At 40.8% G+C, this 17,530-nt stretch overlaps 1 protein-coding gene across 1 annotated transcript in view; it reads right to left on the bottom strand.

Annotated features, from left to right (window-relative positions):
- Positions 1–2,824: 2,824 nt before the first annotated feature.
- Positions 2,825–17,530, bottom strand: part of LOC145443129 (tonsoku-like protein) — a 29,416-nt gene continuing 14,710 nt past the window's right edge. Inside the window, 13 exon segments of the mRNA XM_080321124.1 lie at positions 2,825–3,024; positions 3,382–3,480; positions 4,086–4,233; positions 6,578–6,749; positions 7,723–7,935; positions 9,065–9,165; positions 9,562–9,703; positions 9,765–9,864; positions 13,070–13,413; positions 14,663–14,845; positions 14,847–15,104; positions 16,238–16,392; positions 16,879–16,951. Of these exon segments, the coding sequence (XP_080177250.1) occupies positions 2,922–3,024; positions 3,382–3,480; positions 4,086–4,233; positions 6,578–6,749; positions 7,723–7,935; positions 9,065–9,165; positions 9,562–9,703; positions 9,765–9,864; positions 13,070–13,413; positions 14,663–14,845; positions 14,847–15,104; positions 16,238–16,392; positions 16,879–16,951 (2,091 nt within the window). The 3' untranslated portion in view covers positions 2,825–2,921.

The following is a 17,530-nucleotide window of genomic DNA, read 5'->3' as shown; positions in this document are numbered from 1 at the left end:
ATCTATAGAACGAGCAATATTATTGACAGAATTCGTTCAAAAAATTTAACGACCAGATGCATATAGAAAGCAGATTCATATAAAAAGCACCCCCATAAGTTGCATCGATTACCTCATAGTGTGGGCTAAAAATCATTATTTATTGGGGTGGGAAGGGGCTGAAAACATGTGCTTTCGGTCGCCGTTACACAACACAAAGCCACATACTCATACACACATACTGAACTGGATCGTGACCCCGTCTGGTCTATGAGCAAAGCTTTGCTAATGTCACGTCATAACTCATTTTGAAATCCATTAGTGGGCGCTGAAGAGTGTCCGGAATTTGGGTCGCAGAAATATGGTAACCCTATCCTACCCCAACCCTAATGTCCCACTCCCTGAACCCTAATGTCTCCCTTCCCCCCTACCCTACCCAACCCTAACACCCCACCTCAACCTACAGTTGCAATAACAGGCAGACCACGCGTGGTTGATATGTGAGCAATAACAATCGTTGGGATATATTTGTCATCTGAACAAGTCACACACAATGTACATGTACAATGCGATAAGACCCAATGCGATGTCATGAACATATACGAGGATGTCGAACGTCACACGTCCGCCCCTCGCCAAGTCAATTCAACACTGAGCCGACCACGCAATCGTGATCACGTGATCTGATCACGCCGTGACTGCGTGATCTACGCATGCCCTGACCTCCTTACAAGATCGACAAATCAGTTGATAATAACATTATTAGTTTAATAAATCATATTAATACTTGTTAATAAACTTAACTACAAAATTTCCCGAGGGCGGAATTCACCGAGGGCCGAGTTCATCAAGGGCCGGGTTCACCGAGTTCTCTGAGGGCCGAGTTTGTAAGGCCGGGTTCTCCGGCAACCTCCCATATGCTACACTCAGCCACTTGATTACCAGAGAACCCGGCACTTGGAGAACCCGTCCCTACCAACTCGGCCCTCGGAGAACCCGGCCCTTGGAGAACCCGGCCCTCGGGAAATTTTGTATATCAAGCACGCGTGGTCTACTTGTTGTGGTATTCACGGTGTTACTACTCTGGACCTCGGTGAATGCGGCCCTCGAACAATTTTGAATTAAAAATGCATTAAATGTGTACCCGGCCCTCGGGAAATTTTGTATTCACCGGCAATCCTAATATCCCACCTCCGGCAACCCTAACATCCTAACCCTACCCCTAATATCCCACCTCCGGCAACCCTAATATCCCACCCCGACAACCCTAACCCTAATATCCCACCCCGACAACCCTAACCCTAATATCCCACCTCCGGCAACCCTAACCCTACCCCTTATATCCCACCCCCGGCAACCCTAATATCCTAACCCTAACCCTAATATCCCACCCCCGGCAACCCTAATATCCTAACCCTAACCCTAATATCCCCCCTCCCCCAACCCTAGTATCCTACCTGAACCCAATATTCCACTCCCCGAACCCTAATGTCTCCCTACCCCACCTAACCCTACAGTTGCATTGCCCTTAACAGCCTGCTCTGACCAACTTCACACAATCAATTGAATCAGGTAAATGTCACATCTAATATAATGGAATAAAAACGACAAAATCACATCTAATATAAATAAAAACGACAAAATCACGCGTGGTCGATATGTGAAAGTCGCGTTCTTTCCCGCGCTTGGCGCTTGCGCAATCCGTGATCACGTGATCTGATCACGCCATGACTGCGTGACCTACGCATGCCCTGACCTCCTTACAAGACCGACAAATCAGTTGATAATAACATTATTACTTTATTAATTCATATTAATACTTGTGAATACACTTAATTTCAAAATTTCCCGAGGAATTCACCGAGGGCCGGGTTCTCCGAGGGCCGAGTTGGTAGGGACGGGTTCTCCAAGTGCCGGGTTCTCCGGCAACCAGCCACTTAGCAGTTGTGCGAATTTTGTTATACCATGTCGACGACAACTCTTCATTACCTCATTTTCCTGCGGCGCCCTCTATTGGTTCAAACTGTACCCTAAGTGAGAACCAATAGGCTGGTCATCAGGGTTGTAACCAAGTCACAAAGCTCCGAGTCACAAGTCAATCTCACTTTTATATTTTTGACTCGAGTCATTTTCAATTCCCACCGAGTCAAGTCAGCGAACAGAGGATCGAGTCCGAGTCCAAGTCATTGTGTTGACTGCTCAGTATCCAGTTGAAGTCTTCCTAAACCCACTTTTTTAACTCTGTTTGGTAATATTGAATGGTTCGCATTTATGATATATCAATTTTCCTCACTTTTAGCAGTTTCTGGTCGCATTTTCAAGCACCAGTACCAACAAACGAAATCCCAATAGTGTGTTGGCTTCGAAATTACAATGAAATGTCGGTCTTGGCCGTCTGAATCTCGAGTCAATGACTTGCTTCGAGTCATGCGCAATGACTCGAGTCGAGTCATCTGAAAATCGTGACTCGAGTCATTACAACCCTGCTTGTCATGGTGGGTTAGATCTCGGCGGGTTGTGCTGCAGGCAAGGGACAGTACTGGGGTGACTCGAGTCATGTTTTACGAATGATTTGATTAGAGTCACTGCCCAGTAATGAAATGACTCGTGAGGCTACGTATTAGAATAAGGAATGACTTGTGACTCGGAGGAAAATTTTCCATTGATTTTCAAGTCATCAAATCTAATCACATATCAATCTAATACTAGTAGGCCCTCAATATTACCGGTACCTTGGTCTGGCATACATGGATATAACTAAACTAAAGTCTGTGTTTGGTATGAAAGCAATTGTAGCTGACGATATATTTCTGGAGCGTCCCATTTAGACGTTCAATCCACAAAACAGCATGATAATTGCATATATTTCAATAATATGCGAACGAAAATGACAGATGAATGAAATAAAATGTCACAATTGTGTCAAAGAAAAGAAAAAAATGTCATGTCTTTTGAAAATCGGCCAACGAAAATTTGAAGGTGTCGTGATAATGCTTCGAAACATCCAAATCCACCAGAGGCATCTTGGGGATCAATTTCAATTCACTGCAAACAGAAATAAATTGTTTTAGACATATGAAGATCATTTGGTAGCGAAAGAGTTAGAATTACTGAATATATAAAAACTTGGAAACTGAATTTAATCCAAAATTCACATCAAATGAAGAGTTCATTGTCATAAGCACGAGAATGGCATATGTCTGAACAAATCCTGAAATTACATTGGAATTACCATCAGAGCATAGAAACATTTCACAAATCAGAATAGAATTTGATTGTCAGCATTTTTGCTCTAATCAGTATAATTAAAACAACTAGAATTATCTGGATATCCAAGTCTGCATTTAGAGAATGTATCACCAATATTGGTGATCATAAAAAATGAGAATACTCCGGCCGTACCTGACAAAGCTCATGATTTGCGATGGGTCCAGGTGATTTTTTCCGCAATGCAACGTCTGCAAGGCGCAGCCGTCCTTCCGCAAGTAACGCGTCAGGTCGCTGTAGTGAAAGAACGCTCGCATTTACTTCACCGCAAGATACCAAATTGATACCAGATTCAAAAGTTTGACACTTTTCTCAACGCATTTTTCTTTAATTTAACTGAAAAAATAACCACGCAGAGGTGGTCAGAAACGAATTGCTAGGTACTTAGTAGCTAGGGTTACCATATTTTGACATCTGTAAAGGAGGAGTCTTTTCACAGGCAGCAAAATTCATTATAGCGGATGAGAAAAGCGGTGATTTTCAAATTTATACAGCTAATGTCATTGGGTTGACTAAAAATTATAGAAATAACAATTTTCGGACGATACCCAAAATATCCATCTCTCGTCAATTCGTGGTATTTTTTTGTATATGAAGTTCAAAATGAGGACAAATTGCATAAAAGGATACTTTATCATAAATTTACGACATTATTTCTACTTGAGCAAAAAAATGCATTACTTTGACTTTTTAAGCAAAACTAGACCTGGAATACTTAGTTCTGCTACTTGACAATTTTTACGTAGAATATATTTTTAGGGTCAAATTTTTTGTTGCTGTCAAGATTAAGCTAGAAGACATTCAGTAACAGCATCATTCGAATGTCATAAAACAATTACCTGGTGCATAGCGGGTTGGCAGCCTCACAAATGCCGGTCAAGTTCAGTTTTGTGAGAGATTCGTAAGGGAGAATACGCAGAAGCATTTCACATCCTAACGGTCCAAGTGCATTGTGGGAAAAATCGACATCGGAAAGGCTGGTGCAACCTGGGAATGGAGTACAATGATTAAAGGGGCACTGCGCTGAAATATGTGAACTCAAACTGAAGATGAAATTGAGAAAATAGAAAGCCATCGTATTCGTGTAGTGGCTTGTGTATTGCGTCATATCAAATTCTTCTTTCTGAGGTTTCAGTCTATCCTGTATTTCGGCGCAATGATTCGAGTACTGAAATTACACGCTCTTTGTCACTAACAGTTAATTTATCAACGAGAATTATAGTATCGATACCATTTTCCACCGTGGAAGCCAGGGTTGTAAGTTGCAGCCGAGTCACTTTTATAGTTTTCACTCGAGTCATTTTCTATTCAAGTCGGAGTCCAAGACATTGTGTTGACTGCTCAGTTTCCAGTTAAAGCAAGGGTCGGCAACCTACGGCCCGCGGGCCGGATCCGGCCCGCCAAGCGAAATCGTCCGGCCCGCGACATAATAATTAGTTATCACAAGAATACGGCCCGCAGCTTCATAATGAGTTTCAATCTGCAGTGCAGCGCTTCATGAAAATATGCGGCATTGCTACTATATAATAGTAGCCTACATCGTATTAGTCTATTGTTACGCCATAAAACGAAGGTGGTTGAAGTAGGAGATGGAGATAGAGTAGACTGGATCAGTGCTTATCAATCGGGTGTACCTCGCAACCGAAGGTGTACCATACTTTTTTAAAGTGTTAATCACTATAACGGGCTGTGACAATAAAGGTGTTCTTCCTTTGCTTCAAAAACGCTTGGAGCATCTCAGACGCAATGACGGAATCTCAAACTATTCAATTATGGATAACTATAGCCTCCGTATGTTAGTTAGCCTGTCTATAGTTTGATTTTCCAGAAGGCATTGTGCGCCAAGACAAAAAACCTGAATAGCGTTTTGGCCACAATGGTGAAACTGTTAATATGATTTTTTGTCTCATCAATTGAATCAGTTACGTCAGATATTACTAAGGAGAGAATCAATATGGCGATGTGATGTAGGCCTATATCTGTCATGTTCGCCCAGTGAGTCGAGAAGCTATGCTTACACGAGTGTATGAACTGAGAAATGAAATAGCAACTTTCTTCGAAAATACAAATATCGCCGACTCATAATCTTGTAATCGAAAATGGGCATCTCATCTTGCTTTCCTGATACATTTAACGTCACATCTGAATAAATTGAACTTGCAGCTTCATGGGGAAAACAACCACATACATGAGATGTTGAGGCGCATATAAAACAAATCTGTGACTCTGAAAATGTCAACAGTACAAATAAAATTATGCTTACTTTCCTATACTGGAGGAGAGAAAACCTAGTACCAACACTACATTTGTAACTGTGATACGAAATTTAACTACTGAATATTCACCCGCTTTTCCGACATTCCTTCTCTACAAAATGAATTCCGACTATTCAGTACTCTGTTCAATGTGGACGTCAATACCATTGCCTAAAAATTTCAAATGGGCCTTTCTGAAATGCGATGCAGTTGAATTGGATGGCAAATTTCATACAAAGAGCGTATCGCTGCATGACTTTGACAAAGAGTACGTTCTTGAAATTGGTCTTTATCCCAGCTTGACCAGCAATGCAAAAGAAATTGCATCGATCTTTGGAAGCACGTACGCATGTGAACAATAGTTTTGAACAATGAAATTTACGAAGAGCAAACTAAGATGACATATTTCGGACGTCCATTTTGAATATAGGGTCTGATTCTTGTTTCATCTGACTTATTACCAGAAGTTGAAAACCTTTCACAAAGCAAGCTGCGTCAATTGTCACAATTATTCAGTGTCGTTGAAGTGTAAATACATGTGTCTTCGGATTGGTATGATTAAGATTGCAGCAATGTCGGATAATATACCGAAGTGAGCGTAAAATATAGTACTAAGAACAAATCCGGCCCGCCAAAAGGTTGTACACCCGAAATTTGGCCCGCGACTAGCAAAAGGTTGCCGACCCCTGAGTTAAAGTCTTGTTAAACCCACTTTTTACAACTCTGGTGATATCGAATGGCTCGCATATACAATATACTAATTTTCCTCACTTTTAGCAGTTTCTGGTCGCATTTTCAAGTACCAGCACCAATAGACGAAATCCCAATAGTGTGGTTACTTTACTATTCTTCGAAATTACAATGAAATGTCGATCTTAACCGTCTGAGTCCCGAGTCATGCGCAATGGCTCGAGTTCAAATCGAGTCAATACACAAATTGACTCGAGTCAAGTCGAGTCATCAGAAAATCGTGACTTGAGTCGGACTTGAACCCTAATCAAGACTAGAAGGTTACACCGTGTTCCAAATACTGCCGTCAGATAACGAGGCGATCAAACAGTTAAAACAACACATACCTTGTAGCGAAGCCTTCAGAGCGGGCTGGTTTTTGCGAAAAAACTCGCGAGAAAAACCGCATCGAGAGAGAAAAAGAGAACGGACGCTTCCGCATTCCCGCAACACGGTTGAAACTTCCTCCGAGCAAGAGTCGTCGAAATGATTGCACGACAAGTCCAGCGTCAGTAGATTCTGTTACAAGGACTCCGCATCGTCAAGATGACAAAAAGTAACACTGAGACAGGCATATTGAGAGCTGGACAAGATAGATAGCGTAATGGTGGAGCGTCCGGCCTTTTGATCGGTGGGTCATGGGTTGATTCCTCGGCCTGGTCACAACCAAAGACCTGATTAGTAACACCGGTATCCATGACTTCCCCAGTTGGTACCAATCGTTTCCGGGACAGCATGGAGGGGTGGTGCAAGACTTGGAGAGCTTCACAAGGCTATTTCTGCACCTTCCTTGTCCAGCGGCATATGCAGATATCGTGTTCAAGTGTATCATGAGTCGGTGTATATGCCGCGAAAACATCAAGGACAAAAAGATATAACGCTCTGTTCCTATTCCTAGTTTCAGAAATGAAACGATTCACAGCGACACTATGAAAATTCAGTGAGGGGGTTTAGGCAGACTTGTTCAGGCTGCTGGGTTTTCAAATTTCTTAACTTAAACTAGAACTTAAAACTTTTTAAAAGGCGCAACTAGAACTAGAACTGCTCACTTTTCAAACTACAACTACAATTACTCACTTTTAAAACTTGCAACCAGAACTAGAACTAGAACCAGAACTGCTCACTTTTCAAAATTCAAAACTAGAACTACTCGCTTTCCAAACTTCGCATACTGCCTACGATACATATGTTACACAGCTACCCGCGTTAGTGGATATGAAATATCTGTGAAGTCGTGACCAACCCACAGAAATGTCACAACGTGTAATGCAACAGGTATGGTCGAAAAAAATCTTCAATGCGGCGTGGAACTGGCAATGTATCGTTTGTGAGATATCACAACTTTCCACATTCATACCATTGTAATTCCATCATAAGTGCCACACGAATGCTCGATTTTGCGCAACCTCACACACGAAGGAATCACCACAACACACCATCCATCTAACACACACATGTCTATATTCTAGCTGCATCCAACTCAAGTACGTACCTTCAGAACGCCAGACTCTGCCGTCTTGGCCAATTGCTTCAGTCCTGCCGCGGACAAACCGGTGCATCGTAAATTCAACTCGGCGAGACGGCAGCCAGGGTTGGCCGGGGTGTTCCAAATCTGCATGGTGTCGCACAAGCGAGTCAAACCGGTATCGCTCAAACGATTCCCGGCCAAAGAGATGGTTTTGATTCTTTGAGTCATGCTTTTCACCTGTAATGCAAAGAGCAGAACTTTGACGAAAAGCACTGCCTGTGCTTGGTAAGGCTGTTCAAAATTTTCTTTTCTCAAATTTTACCGGTTACTCGATAAAATTGTTAGGTTTCCACCTATAGAAGCATTACTATATAAAAAAATACTTTTGAAATAAGTTACCTGAAAAAAGGATGCACAACAAATTTGGCTCAATTCCAACCCGTAAAAGCGAAGTTATAGATGTTAAAAATTTAGGATTTCAAATCATAGTATTGATGGTGGGTAGAAAGAATTCGGCACTGTAAATACTATTTTTACCAAATCCAAAATTTTGTGCTCAGTTACTTTGCTTCTACTGGTCGGAATTGAGCCAAATTTTTTGCGCATCGTTTGTTTTTCAGACAACCCAACAATTTCATGGGAAATTCGGTACAATTTGAAAATTTATTTATTTATTTTTATTAAATTAATCAAAAATTTTGTACTACAACTGCGCTACCACTGCTTGGCATTGAGAAAAAATTGGTGCGCCGTGTTTTTTTAGGTAATCTAACAATGTTATCAAGTAGCAGGGTTGTAATAACTCGAGTCATGACTCGACTTGACTCGAGTCATTTTCTCAAAATACGGAAATGACTCGACTCAAGTCAATCTGTGTATTGATTCGACTTGGACTCGAGTCATTGCGCATGACTCGAATCAAGTCATGTGACTCGAGACTCAGACGGCCAAGACCGACATTTCATTGTAATTTCGAAGAAAAATAAAGTAACCACACTATTGGGATTTCGTCTATTGGTACTGGTACTTTAAAATGCGACCAGAAACTGCTAAAAGTGAGGAAAATTAGTATATTATAAATGCGAACCATTCGATATCACCAAATAGAGTTATAAAAAGTGGTTTTAACAAGATTTTATCTTGAGACTGAACAGTCAACACAATGACTCGGACTTGACTTGGTGGTGAATTGAAGATGACTCGACTTGACTCGAGTCAAAACTATAAAACTGAGATTGACCTGTGACTCGGCGCCTTGTGACTTGGTTACAACCCTGTCAAGTAGCCAGTAGAATTTGAAAAAAAAAGAGTAGCAATGATGATAAATTTGAGCAGGTTTCTCTAAAACGAGACCAATTCTACCGACCAGAAGATTCAACTGCTTGCTTGAAACGCCCTTGTTGCGAAGCACAATCTTCTCCGTCGTCTCGCTTTCTTGACACGCGGCCCGTATCACTGGGTGCACGGCTGGGGAGATAGGATATGCATTTCCAAATTGGATTAGAATTATAGCAACACAGTTGTTTTTTTCAAAATCAGGTTAGAATTAGAATTACTGAATTTGCAAAAAAAGGAAAAATCAACAAAAATTAAGCTTGGTTTATATTAAATCTTAGTTCAAAGAGACTTTAGTGGTACAGAACTTCAATAGGCCTATACAATCGAATAATATATTCATATCGAACTAAACCCAAATATTTTCGGCTGACACTCGTCAGGGGTAATCGTCAGTAACTAGTAGAGAATTGGAAAGAACATTGTACACAACTGAAGCTGAATAGCAACCCAGAATGTTCGAGTTTATTTCAATATATTGAATATATTATTCAAATGTAATTGATACATGAAAAGATTGCAAACTACCTTGTTTCGCAGTCGAGCATGTCTCTTCATACTGTCGCGTCAACGAAACCGTGTTCCAAGACGTTACTTTCGCGTTCACTTGTTCGTTGCTCTGCAATGTCTCGAAGATGACATCGTCTTTGGACAGCAGACACGCTTCTTCCTGAGCGAAAATATATTAAATAATTTAATTTCCAAGCCTATACATCGGACAATCGCGATACCTCAACGCCACTCGTGTACAACGTCAGATTTGGATGCAGCCCGGTGTTTTGTTTGTAGACGGACGCTGATCTATCGCACAGCCAACTGATGGTTTTGGTCCTGCGATAAAAATTCGACGGAAAATTATTACATCTTTGTTGAAGATTATTTCTCGGAATTGTTTCCCATATCGCGCCGAACGGGCGATCACTTCAAAATGTGAAGCATAAATTTTTAATTTCAAGGCATCGAATATTTTATGTTTGTATTATTTGGTTTTGATGCGAGGATGCATCTGTCTAGACCTGGAAACATAATGAAAAGTAAGTGGCATTTATTGACTGACTTGCTGCACATTGACCATAAAGGAAGAGCCAACCGCATATTCTGCAGAAGAAAAATGATGGTTATTACCAAATTTTGTCAAAACCACCAATGTCTAACTTAGTTCTTATATTGCCAACTGAAGTGAATATGCCTACGTACGGTCGTAATGATATTATAATGAGAGTAAGGGGACCATTACGAAGACAGTTACGAGCCAACTTTAGAATTGACTTGAAATATTGTTTCCGAGTCACGACTCATTCTGCATTTTTCGCACGTCTAGTTCGAGTCAAGCCGAGACATTTTAAAGCAGTGAATCTCGTCAAGTCATGACTTGAGTCGCATGAACAATGGCTTGAACATAGAAAATGGTGCAGGAGGTGCACTTACATTACTGGAGCAGTGAATGAAGGATTAGTATTGATTACATTGATAGCACCAATTTTCAAATATTGTGAAACTGGCTAAGTCATGGAGGAATAAAGATTGAAGAATAAAGTGGAAATACAATTTTTTTCAACCATACTGCTTCAAAGTACATTTGGCAAGAAATTTTTTATGAACAGAATCTTACATCACTTTCTAAGTCTGTGCCACCCCCCCCCTCCCCATTTTTTTCCATCTGTAACTTTTTTCATTGAATTTAGAGTGAAACAGTTGATTTTTTGCAATGCCTTTGCTCCAGAATTGGATAATTAGATATTTTAATTGGTTCTCTACCATCGTTTAGCGGAAAATATTGATTTTAAAGATTCTTGCATGTAACGTCACGTAGTGATAAGAGAGTTTTGAACCGCATCCTCTTTTAAACCAATGATTTTTTTTCTTCTCAGAATTAAAAAAAGAACAACATTTGTAAATATTGGACAATTCTGAGGGTATGCGTTACAAATATCAAAGGATTTGCCAAATTATAACAGAACGAGTCATTTGAAAAGTAGAACATACGAGTCAAAATGTGCAGTGACTCGGGGCCGTGACTTGTTCCGAACACTACCAGGAAGGAAGAATAAAAATGGGATGATCGTATAAAACTGTAGGCCGAGGAACGACCTGCGTCTTGTACGTCTCACAAGCGAGGCAGAGCTCGGCCGATTGATATGGCCCGGAACTTGAAGAGCCGTCGGCAAATCTTCGATACGACACCAATAAAATATTACCGGGCCCACAAATAGACAACATGCTGCCAACTCAGAGAAAATGAGAATCATACAAACGCTAGCCTTATCCAGAGATAAGAGATAAGAATCATCGCTGGTACTCAAGCCGGGGTCGTAACCTTACCAAGTCATAAGGTCCCGAGTCAATTACGCTTCTATAATATAACGCTGAAAACTGTTAAGTAGAAGTACTCTGAATCATAACAACTTGAGTAAGTAGTGCAAGTAGACGTAACCGACTTCTACTCAAGAAGTAGAAGTAACATTGCAAATTTCTGGCAGGGTTGTCATGACTCGAATCGAGTCACGATTTTTTGGCGACTCGACTTGAGTCATTCTTTCAAATGCGTAAAATGACTCGACTCGAGTCACGATTTTTTGGCGACTCGACTTGAGTCATTCTTTCAAATGCGCAAAATGACTCGACCCGAGTCACGATTTTTTGGCAACTCGACTTGAGTCATTCTTTCAAAGGCGTTAAATGACTCGACTCACGATTTTTTTTGTGGCTCAACTTGAGTCATTCTTTCAAATGCGTGAAATGACTCGATTCGAGTCACGATTTTTTTTGTGGCTCAACTTGAGTCATTCTTTCAAATGCGTTAAATGACTCGAGTCACGATTTTTTTGTGGCTCAACTTGAGTCATTCTTTCAAATGCGTGAAATGACTCGACTCGAGTCACGATTTTTCGGCGACTCGACTTGAGTCATTCTTTCAAATGCGGTAAATGACTCGACTCGAGTCACGATTTTTTTGGTGGCTCAACTTGAGTCATTCTATCAAATGCGTGAAATGACTCGAGTCGAGTCATTCTTTCAAATACGTAAAATGACTCGACTCGAGTCACGATTTTTTTGGTGGCTCAACTTGAGTCATTCTATCAAATGCGTGAAATGACTCGAGTCGAGTCATTCTTTCAAATGCGCAAAATGACTCGACTCGAGTCATGATTTTTTGTCGACTCGACTTGAGTCATTCTTTTAAATGCGTAAAATGACTCGAGTCACGATTTTTTTGGTGGCTCAACTTGAGTCATTCTATCAAATGCGTGAAATGACTCGAGTCGAGTCATTCTTTCAAATACGTAAAATGACTCGACTCGAGTCACGATTTTTTTGGTGGCTCAACTTGAGTCATTCTATCAAATGCGCAAAATGACTCGACTCGAGTCATGATTTTTTGTCGACTCGACTTGAGTCATTCTTTTAAATGCGTAAAATGACTCGAGTCACGATTTTTTTGGTGGCTCAACTTGAGTCATTCTATCAAATGCGTGAAATGACTCGAGTCGAGTCATTCTTTCAAATACGTAAAATGACTCGACTCGAGTCACGATTTTTTTGGTGGCTCAACTTGAGTCATTCTATCAAATGCGCAAAATGACTCGACTCGAGTCATGATTTTTTGTCGACTCGACTTGAGTCATTTTTTTAAATGCGTAAAATGACTCGAGTCACGATTTTTTTGGTGGCTCAACTTGAGTCATTCTATCAAATGCGTGAAATGACTCGAGTCGAGTCATTCTTTCAAATACGTAAAATGACTCGACTCGAGTCACGATTTTTTTGGTGGCTCAACTTGAGTCATTCTATCAAATGCGCAAAATGACTCGACTCGAGTCATGATTTTTTGTCGACTCGACTTGAGTCATTCTTTTAAATGCGTAAAATGACTCGACCCTCTACTCACCGACTTGGACTCGGTGGTGAATTGAAAATGACTCGACTTGACTTGAGTCAAAACTATAAAAGTAAAATTGACTTGTGACTTGGATACAACCCTGTAATACGCTCTACTGATTAGATCTAGCCTCGACACATAAAAAAGCCCACTCACTTCACGGGAACTGGGATCAAAAACATTTTCCCTTCGATTTTGACTCTGACGCGAAACACTGAATTTCTAGAGTCGTCATCTGCGGATTTCCTAACGCTCTCCATTGGCAGCGGACTCTTTTTCACAGACGACACAATTTTTTTCTTCCGAACAGGGCTATCGTCGATGTCTTGACACTGAACGTCTTCGTCATCGATTACAATTTTCTCTCCCGGTTCCAGCGGAATATGTCCAAGTTTGGCGGAGTTTGTCTCTGAGGACGCCCTTCGCTCCCGGACCCCGAAATGATTGATCAGCGACATTGAAAACGATCCAGAGCTTTTGTCGGCGATTTTCGAGACCACCTGCACGTTTTTAGACATTAGAGCTTGCAGCATAAGGAAAAACGACGTCGAGCATGCCGCACTTGAGAATGAAACTTTACAACCCCTTGCTCTTATCCACGCCAAATATATCAGAAATTTATATCTCAATTCCAAAAACCACGAAGTTGAGTGCTTGCCCATAAAGGCTTTTTTACAAAATCTTGTTGCTAGGCGTATAAATCATCAGGTTGCCTAAAAAAACTATGCACGCCAATTTGGAATCCATTCGAACCGGTAATCGCAGAGTTATTTCAGTTTGAAAATTTTTAATTTATAATTTATTACTTTCAATTTTGTGCCTTGAAGTCGACCTTTACCAAAATCATCAGCCCAAGATTCGTCTACAAAAGGAGTTTGTTTACCATCTTAAAATAGTACATTGAAGGCTCTCTTATTCGAGAACTCATTTCATGCTGGTGACGTCATATTTTGTGATACGATTGTCGACGTACAACTTTCCAATTCTCTACTAGTACCGAAGTTATATCAGTTGGAAGTTCTTGATTTGAAAAAATTGCATTGACGGTGGGTAATCCCAGAATTATTAACTAAAAACTCAAATAGCTACACTCTTACGGGTTGGAATTCAGCCGAAATTGTACATTGTTAATTTAGACAACGTAACAATTTCATGAGGTAGCCACTACAACAAATTCAAAATTTTCAAACCGTAATTGCTTTAAAGTTACCGTGTGTATCACGTTTTAAGGAAACCTGACTATTCAATCGCCCAGTAAGCAAGAGAGAGGAAAAAAGGGTTTTTTGACCAGCCCTATTGTCAATTGATTAGAGAAGAGAAATAAAAATCGAATTTCGAATATATTTAAAAGTGTGGAATGTATTTATTGCATGTTGTCGCAATACAGAGTTCATGGTCTACTTCAGGCATTACGTGACTTTCGGATTGGTGATGAATGCTCCTAAGATATTCTAACCCTGAACCAATTGTAAACCTCTTAAAATTTTGACATGTTCATGGCAAGCTCTCAACCTAACGTAACTCTAATCCCTAAATCTAACTTCATCCAACCCCCAATCTAATATAACCTTTAGACCTAAATTAACCCCGAACCCTACCATGCCTTAATCTGGGGGGTTACCATATTTTGGAAATCTAAGCAGTAAATTAGGCCTTAATCCTATAGTAACACCATATCTAACCCCAGCCTTAACCCGAGCTTTGGCCTACACACTCAAGTGTCCCATGTTCTCAAGTTCAACTACCAACCTGCTGCGTTGCAGACGAATTTCGACGCAAAACCCCCGTTTTCGAGCGTTTCGACGGCCGCAATTCTTCGACCCCATCGTCCACCAGCCAGTCTTCAAAATCGGGACCGGAAAACGGGTCGTTTTCTTGATTTTCCGACAAAAAATCGTCTTCAAAACCGGGCCTCGCCCGTTTTTTTCGTCGCATACGAATTTGGGATGCTTTGCGAAATCTGGGTACTGGTTTTGCTGTCTTGAGTGCAGGTTTCCGGGTCAAAAACATCGCCTACTCCGTTCAAAGACGACAAAAAAGTGGGCTCCGCTTCCGTTTCTAGGCCTACGTTTTCGGCGGTCAATAATTTCAGTCTATCGTGAAGCTTTTGATATCTTTCCTCATCGTAAACATCCAGGTCTTCTTTTTGCGTCGAATAATAATATTCCAGATTGGACAACGCTGTGTCGCCCTAAAAATTAATTCAAGTATTACCATTAGAGTCGACTATTAATTGTAATTGGACTCGAGTCGTGATTTTTTGGTGTCTCGACTTGACTCGAGTCATTTTTTCAAACCAGTAAATGCAACTTTGCAACCTTGCAACTTCGAAGAATATTAAATCACCATATTACTGGTATTTCGTCTCTCGGTCCTGATACTTGGTAAATAGGGCCAGAAACTGTTAAGACTGAGGGAAATTACGATATTAAGAATGCGAGCCATTCTATATCACTCGACCATAACATAAATGGACTCGGACTCTACCGTCTACTCACAGACTTGGACTTGACTCGGTGGTGAATTAAAATGACTCGACTTGACTCGAGTCATAACCACAAAAGTGGGATTGACTTGCGACTCGGAACCTTGCGACTTGCTCACAACCTCGTGTATTAGATGCGAGTTTGCAAATAACAGAGATTTCAAGGCACTCGCGGTGAAAAATTTGTGACAAATATACGTTTTTAATCGATAAAATAACTATTAGTGTGAAGTTCGTATATTTTTGTTACTCAAAAAAATTGGCCCTCGCTACTCGCCAGACTCTAATCATTATAATTGACACTCAACTGGGATTCGGACAGGGTTGTAACCAGGACACAATTTCACTTTTATGGTTTTGAACCGAGTCAAGTCGAGTCATTTTTAATTCACCACCGAGTCAAGTCGGGGAGTAGGAGGTCGAGGCCGAGTCATAGTGTTTTGACTCAATCCGAGTCCAAGTCATTGTGTTAACTCTTTAGCTTCCAGTTTAGATCAAGTTCAACTGACTTTTTTACAATTCTGTGTAGGTGATATCAAACGCCTCACATACTTAACATACTAATTTCCGTATTTAAAATAGTTTTTGGCCCTATTTTTGTAATATAGGCCGTCCGAGTCTCGGGTCATATGACTCGGTCATGCGCGATGACTCGAGTACAAGCCGAGTCAACACAAAAAATGAGTCGAGTTCGCATTTTCCGTATTTTGAAAATATGACTGAGTCAAGTCGAGACACAAAAAAATCGTGACTCGAGTCATTGTAACCCCGGATTCGAGTGCTCGAATCATTATGCTGGGTCCTAGTCGATACTCAAACTTGCACAGCCACAATCTTACCTTTTGGTTTTTGGTCGAAACAGACGCCTTGTTATCGAGCAGCAAATCGACAATGTCAAAATGTCCGTTGCCGGCAGCGTCTTGCGCCGGAGTAGTTCCGCAGTTTGCTTTAAAATTTACGTCGGCGCCGTTTTCCAATAAAGTCCGGACGATTTCTGAATATAAAAATATCAATGCATGGCAACTGACTCGAGTCATTTTTTCAAATGCGTAAAATGACTCGACTCGAGTCAATTTGTGTATTGAGTCGACTTGTACTCGAGTCATTGTGGATGACTCGAACCAAGTCATATGACTCGAGAATAGGACCGGCCATGACAGACATTTCATTGTTACTTCGAAGAATAGTAAAGTCACCACGTGATTGCTATTTCGTCCTGATACTTGGAAAATAGGACCGGAAACTGATAAGACTGAGGAAAATTATGCGATCCATTCTATATTACTTGAGCAGGGTTGAAAAACGTAAATGGAAATGACACATCTGCAGCATTGTCACAAAGTGTAATGAAATAGGTGTAACCAAAAGACTACCTAATTAGTTAATGTGTTTCGACAGCTAGTATTTCAGCTCGCAGAAAAGTTCTGATACGGACTGCAAGGCTATTTCCTAGCATACAAATTACACATTTCGTTTGTACCGGTAAATCCATGATTACAGGCCTCGTGCAGCGGAGTCCAGCCAGCGTAGTCCGGGATGTTGATCGGATGCTTCTAAAAACGCAACCATTCATTGTTATGAACACCTTGAAAAGTGTTCTTCACAAGATAGGATTTTCAAGTGTAGTGTAGTGTATTCAGGGTTCCCCGTGAACATGTCAAAATTTATAGAGTTTAGAGTGGGTTTAGGGCAAGGGTCGGCAACCTACGGCCCGCCATGCGAAATCGTCCGGCCCGCGACATAATAATTAGTTGTCACAAGAATACGGCCCGCCGCTTCATAATGAGTTTCAATCTGCATTGCAGCGCTGCATGAAAAAAATATGGCATTGCTACGATATAATAGTAGCCTACATCGTATTAGTCTATTGTTACGCCATAAAACGAAGGCGGTTGAAGTAGGAGATGGAGATAGACTAGACTGGATCATTGCATATCAATCGGGTGTATCTCGCAACCGAAGGTGTTCCATACTTTTTAAAGAATTTATCACTCTAACGGGCTGTGACAATAAAGGTGTTCTTCCTTTGCTTCAAAAAACGCTTGGAACATCTCAGACGCAATGACGGAATCTCAAAATGTTCAATTATAGATAACTAGTCTCCGTATGTTAGTTAGCCTATCTATAGTTTA

This window comes from Botryllus schlosseri, chromosome 7 (genome assembly GCF_051294905.1).
Source record: "Botryllus schlosseri isolate E-star chromosome 7, Bs_hap1, whole genome shotgun sequence".
NCBI lineage: Eukaryota > Metazoa > Chordata > Ascidiacea > Stolidobranchia > Styelidae > Botryllus > Botryllus schlosseri.
This window is presented reverse-complemented; position numbering and strand designations above follow the sequence as displayed.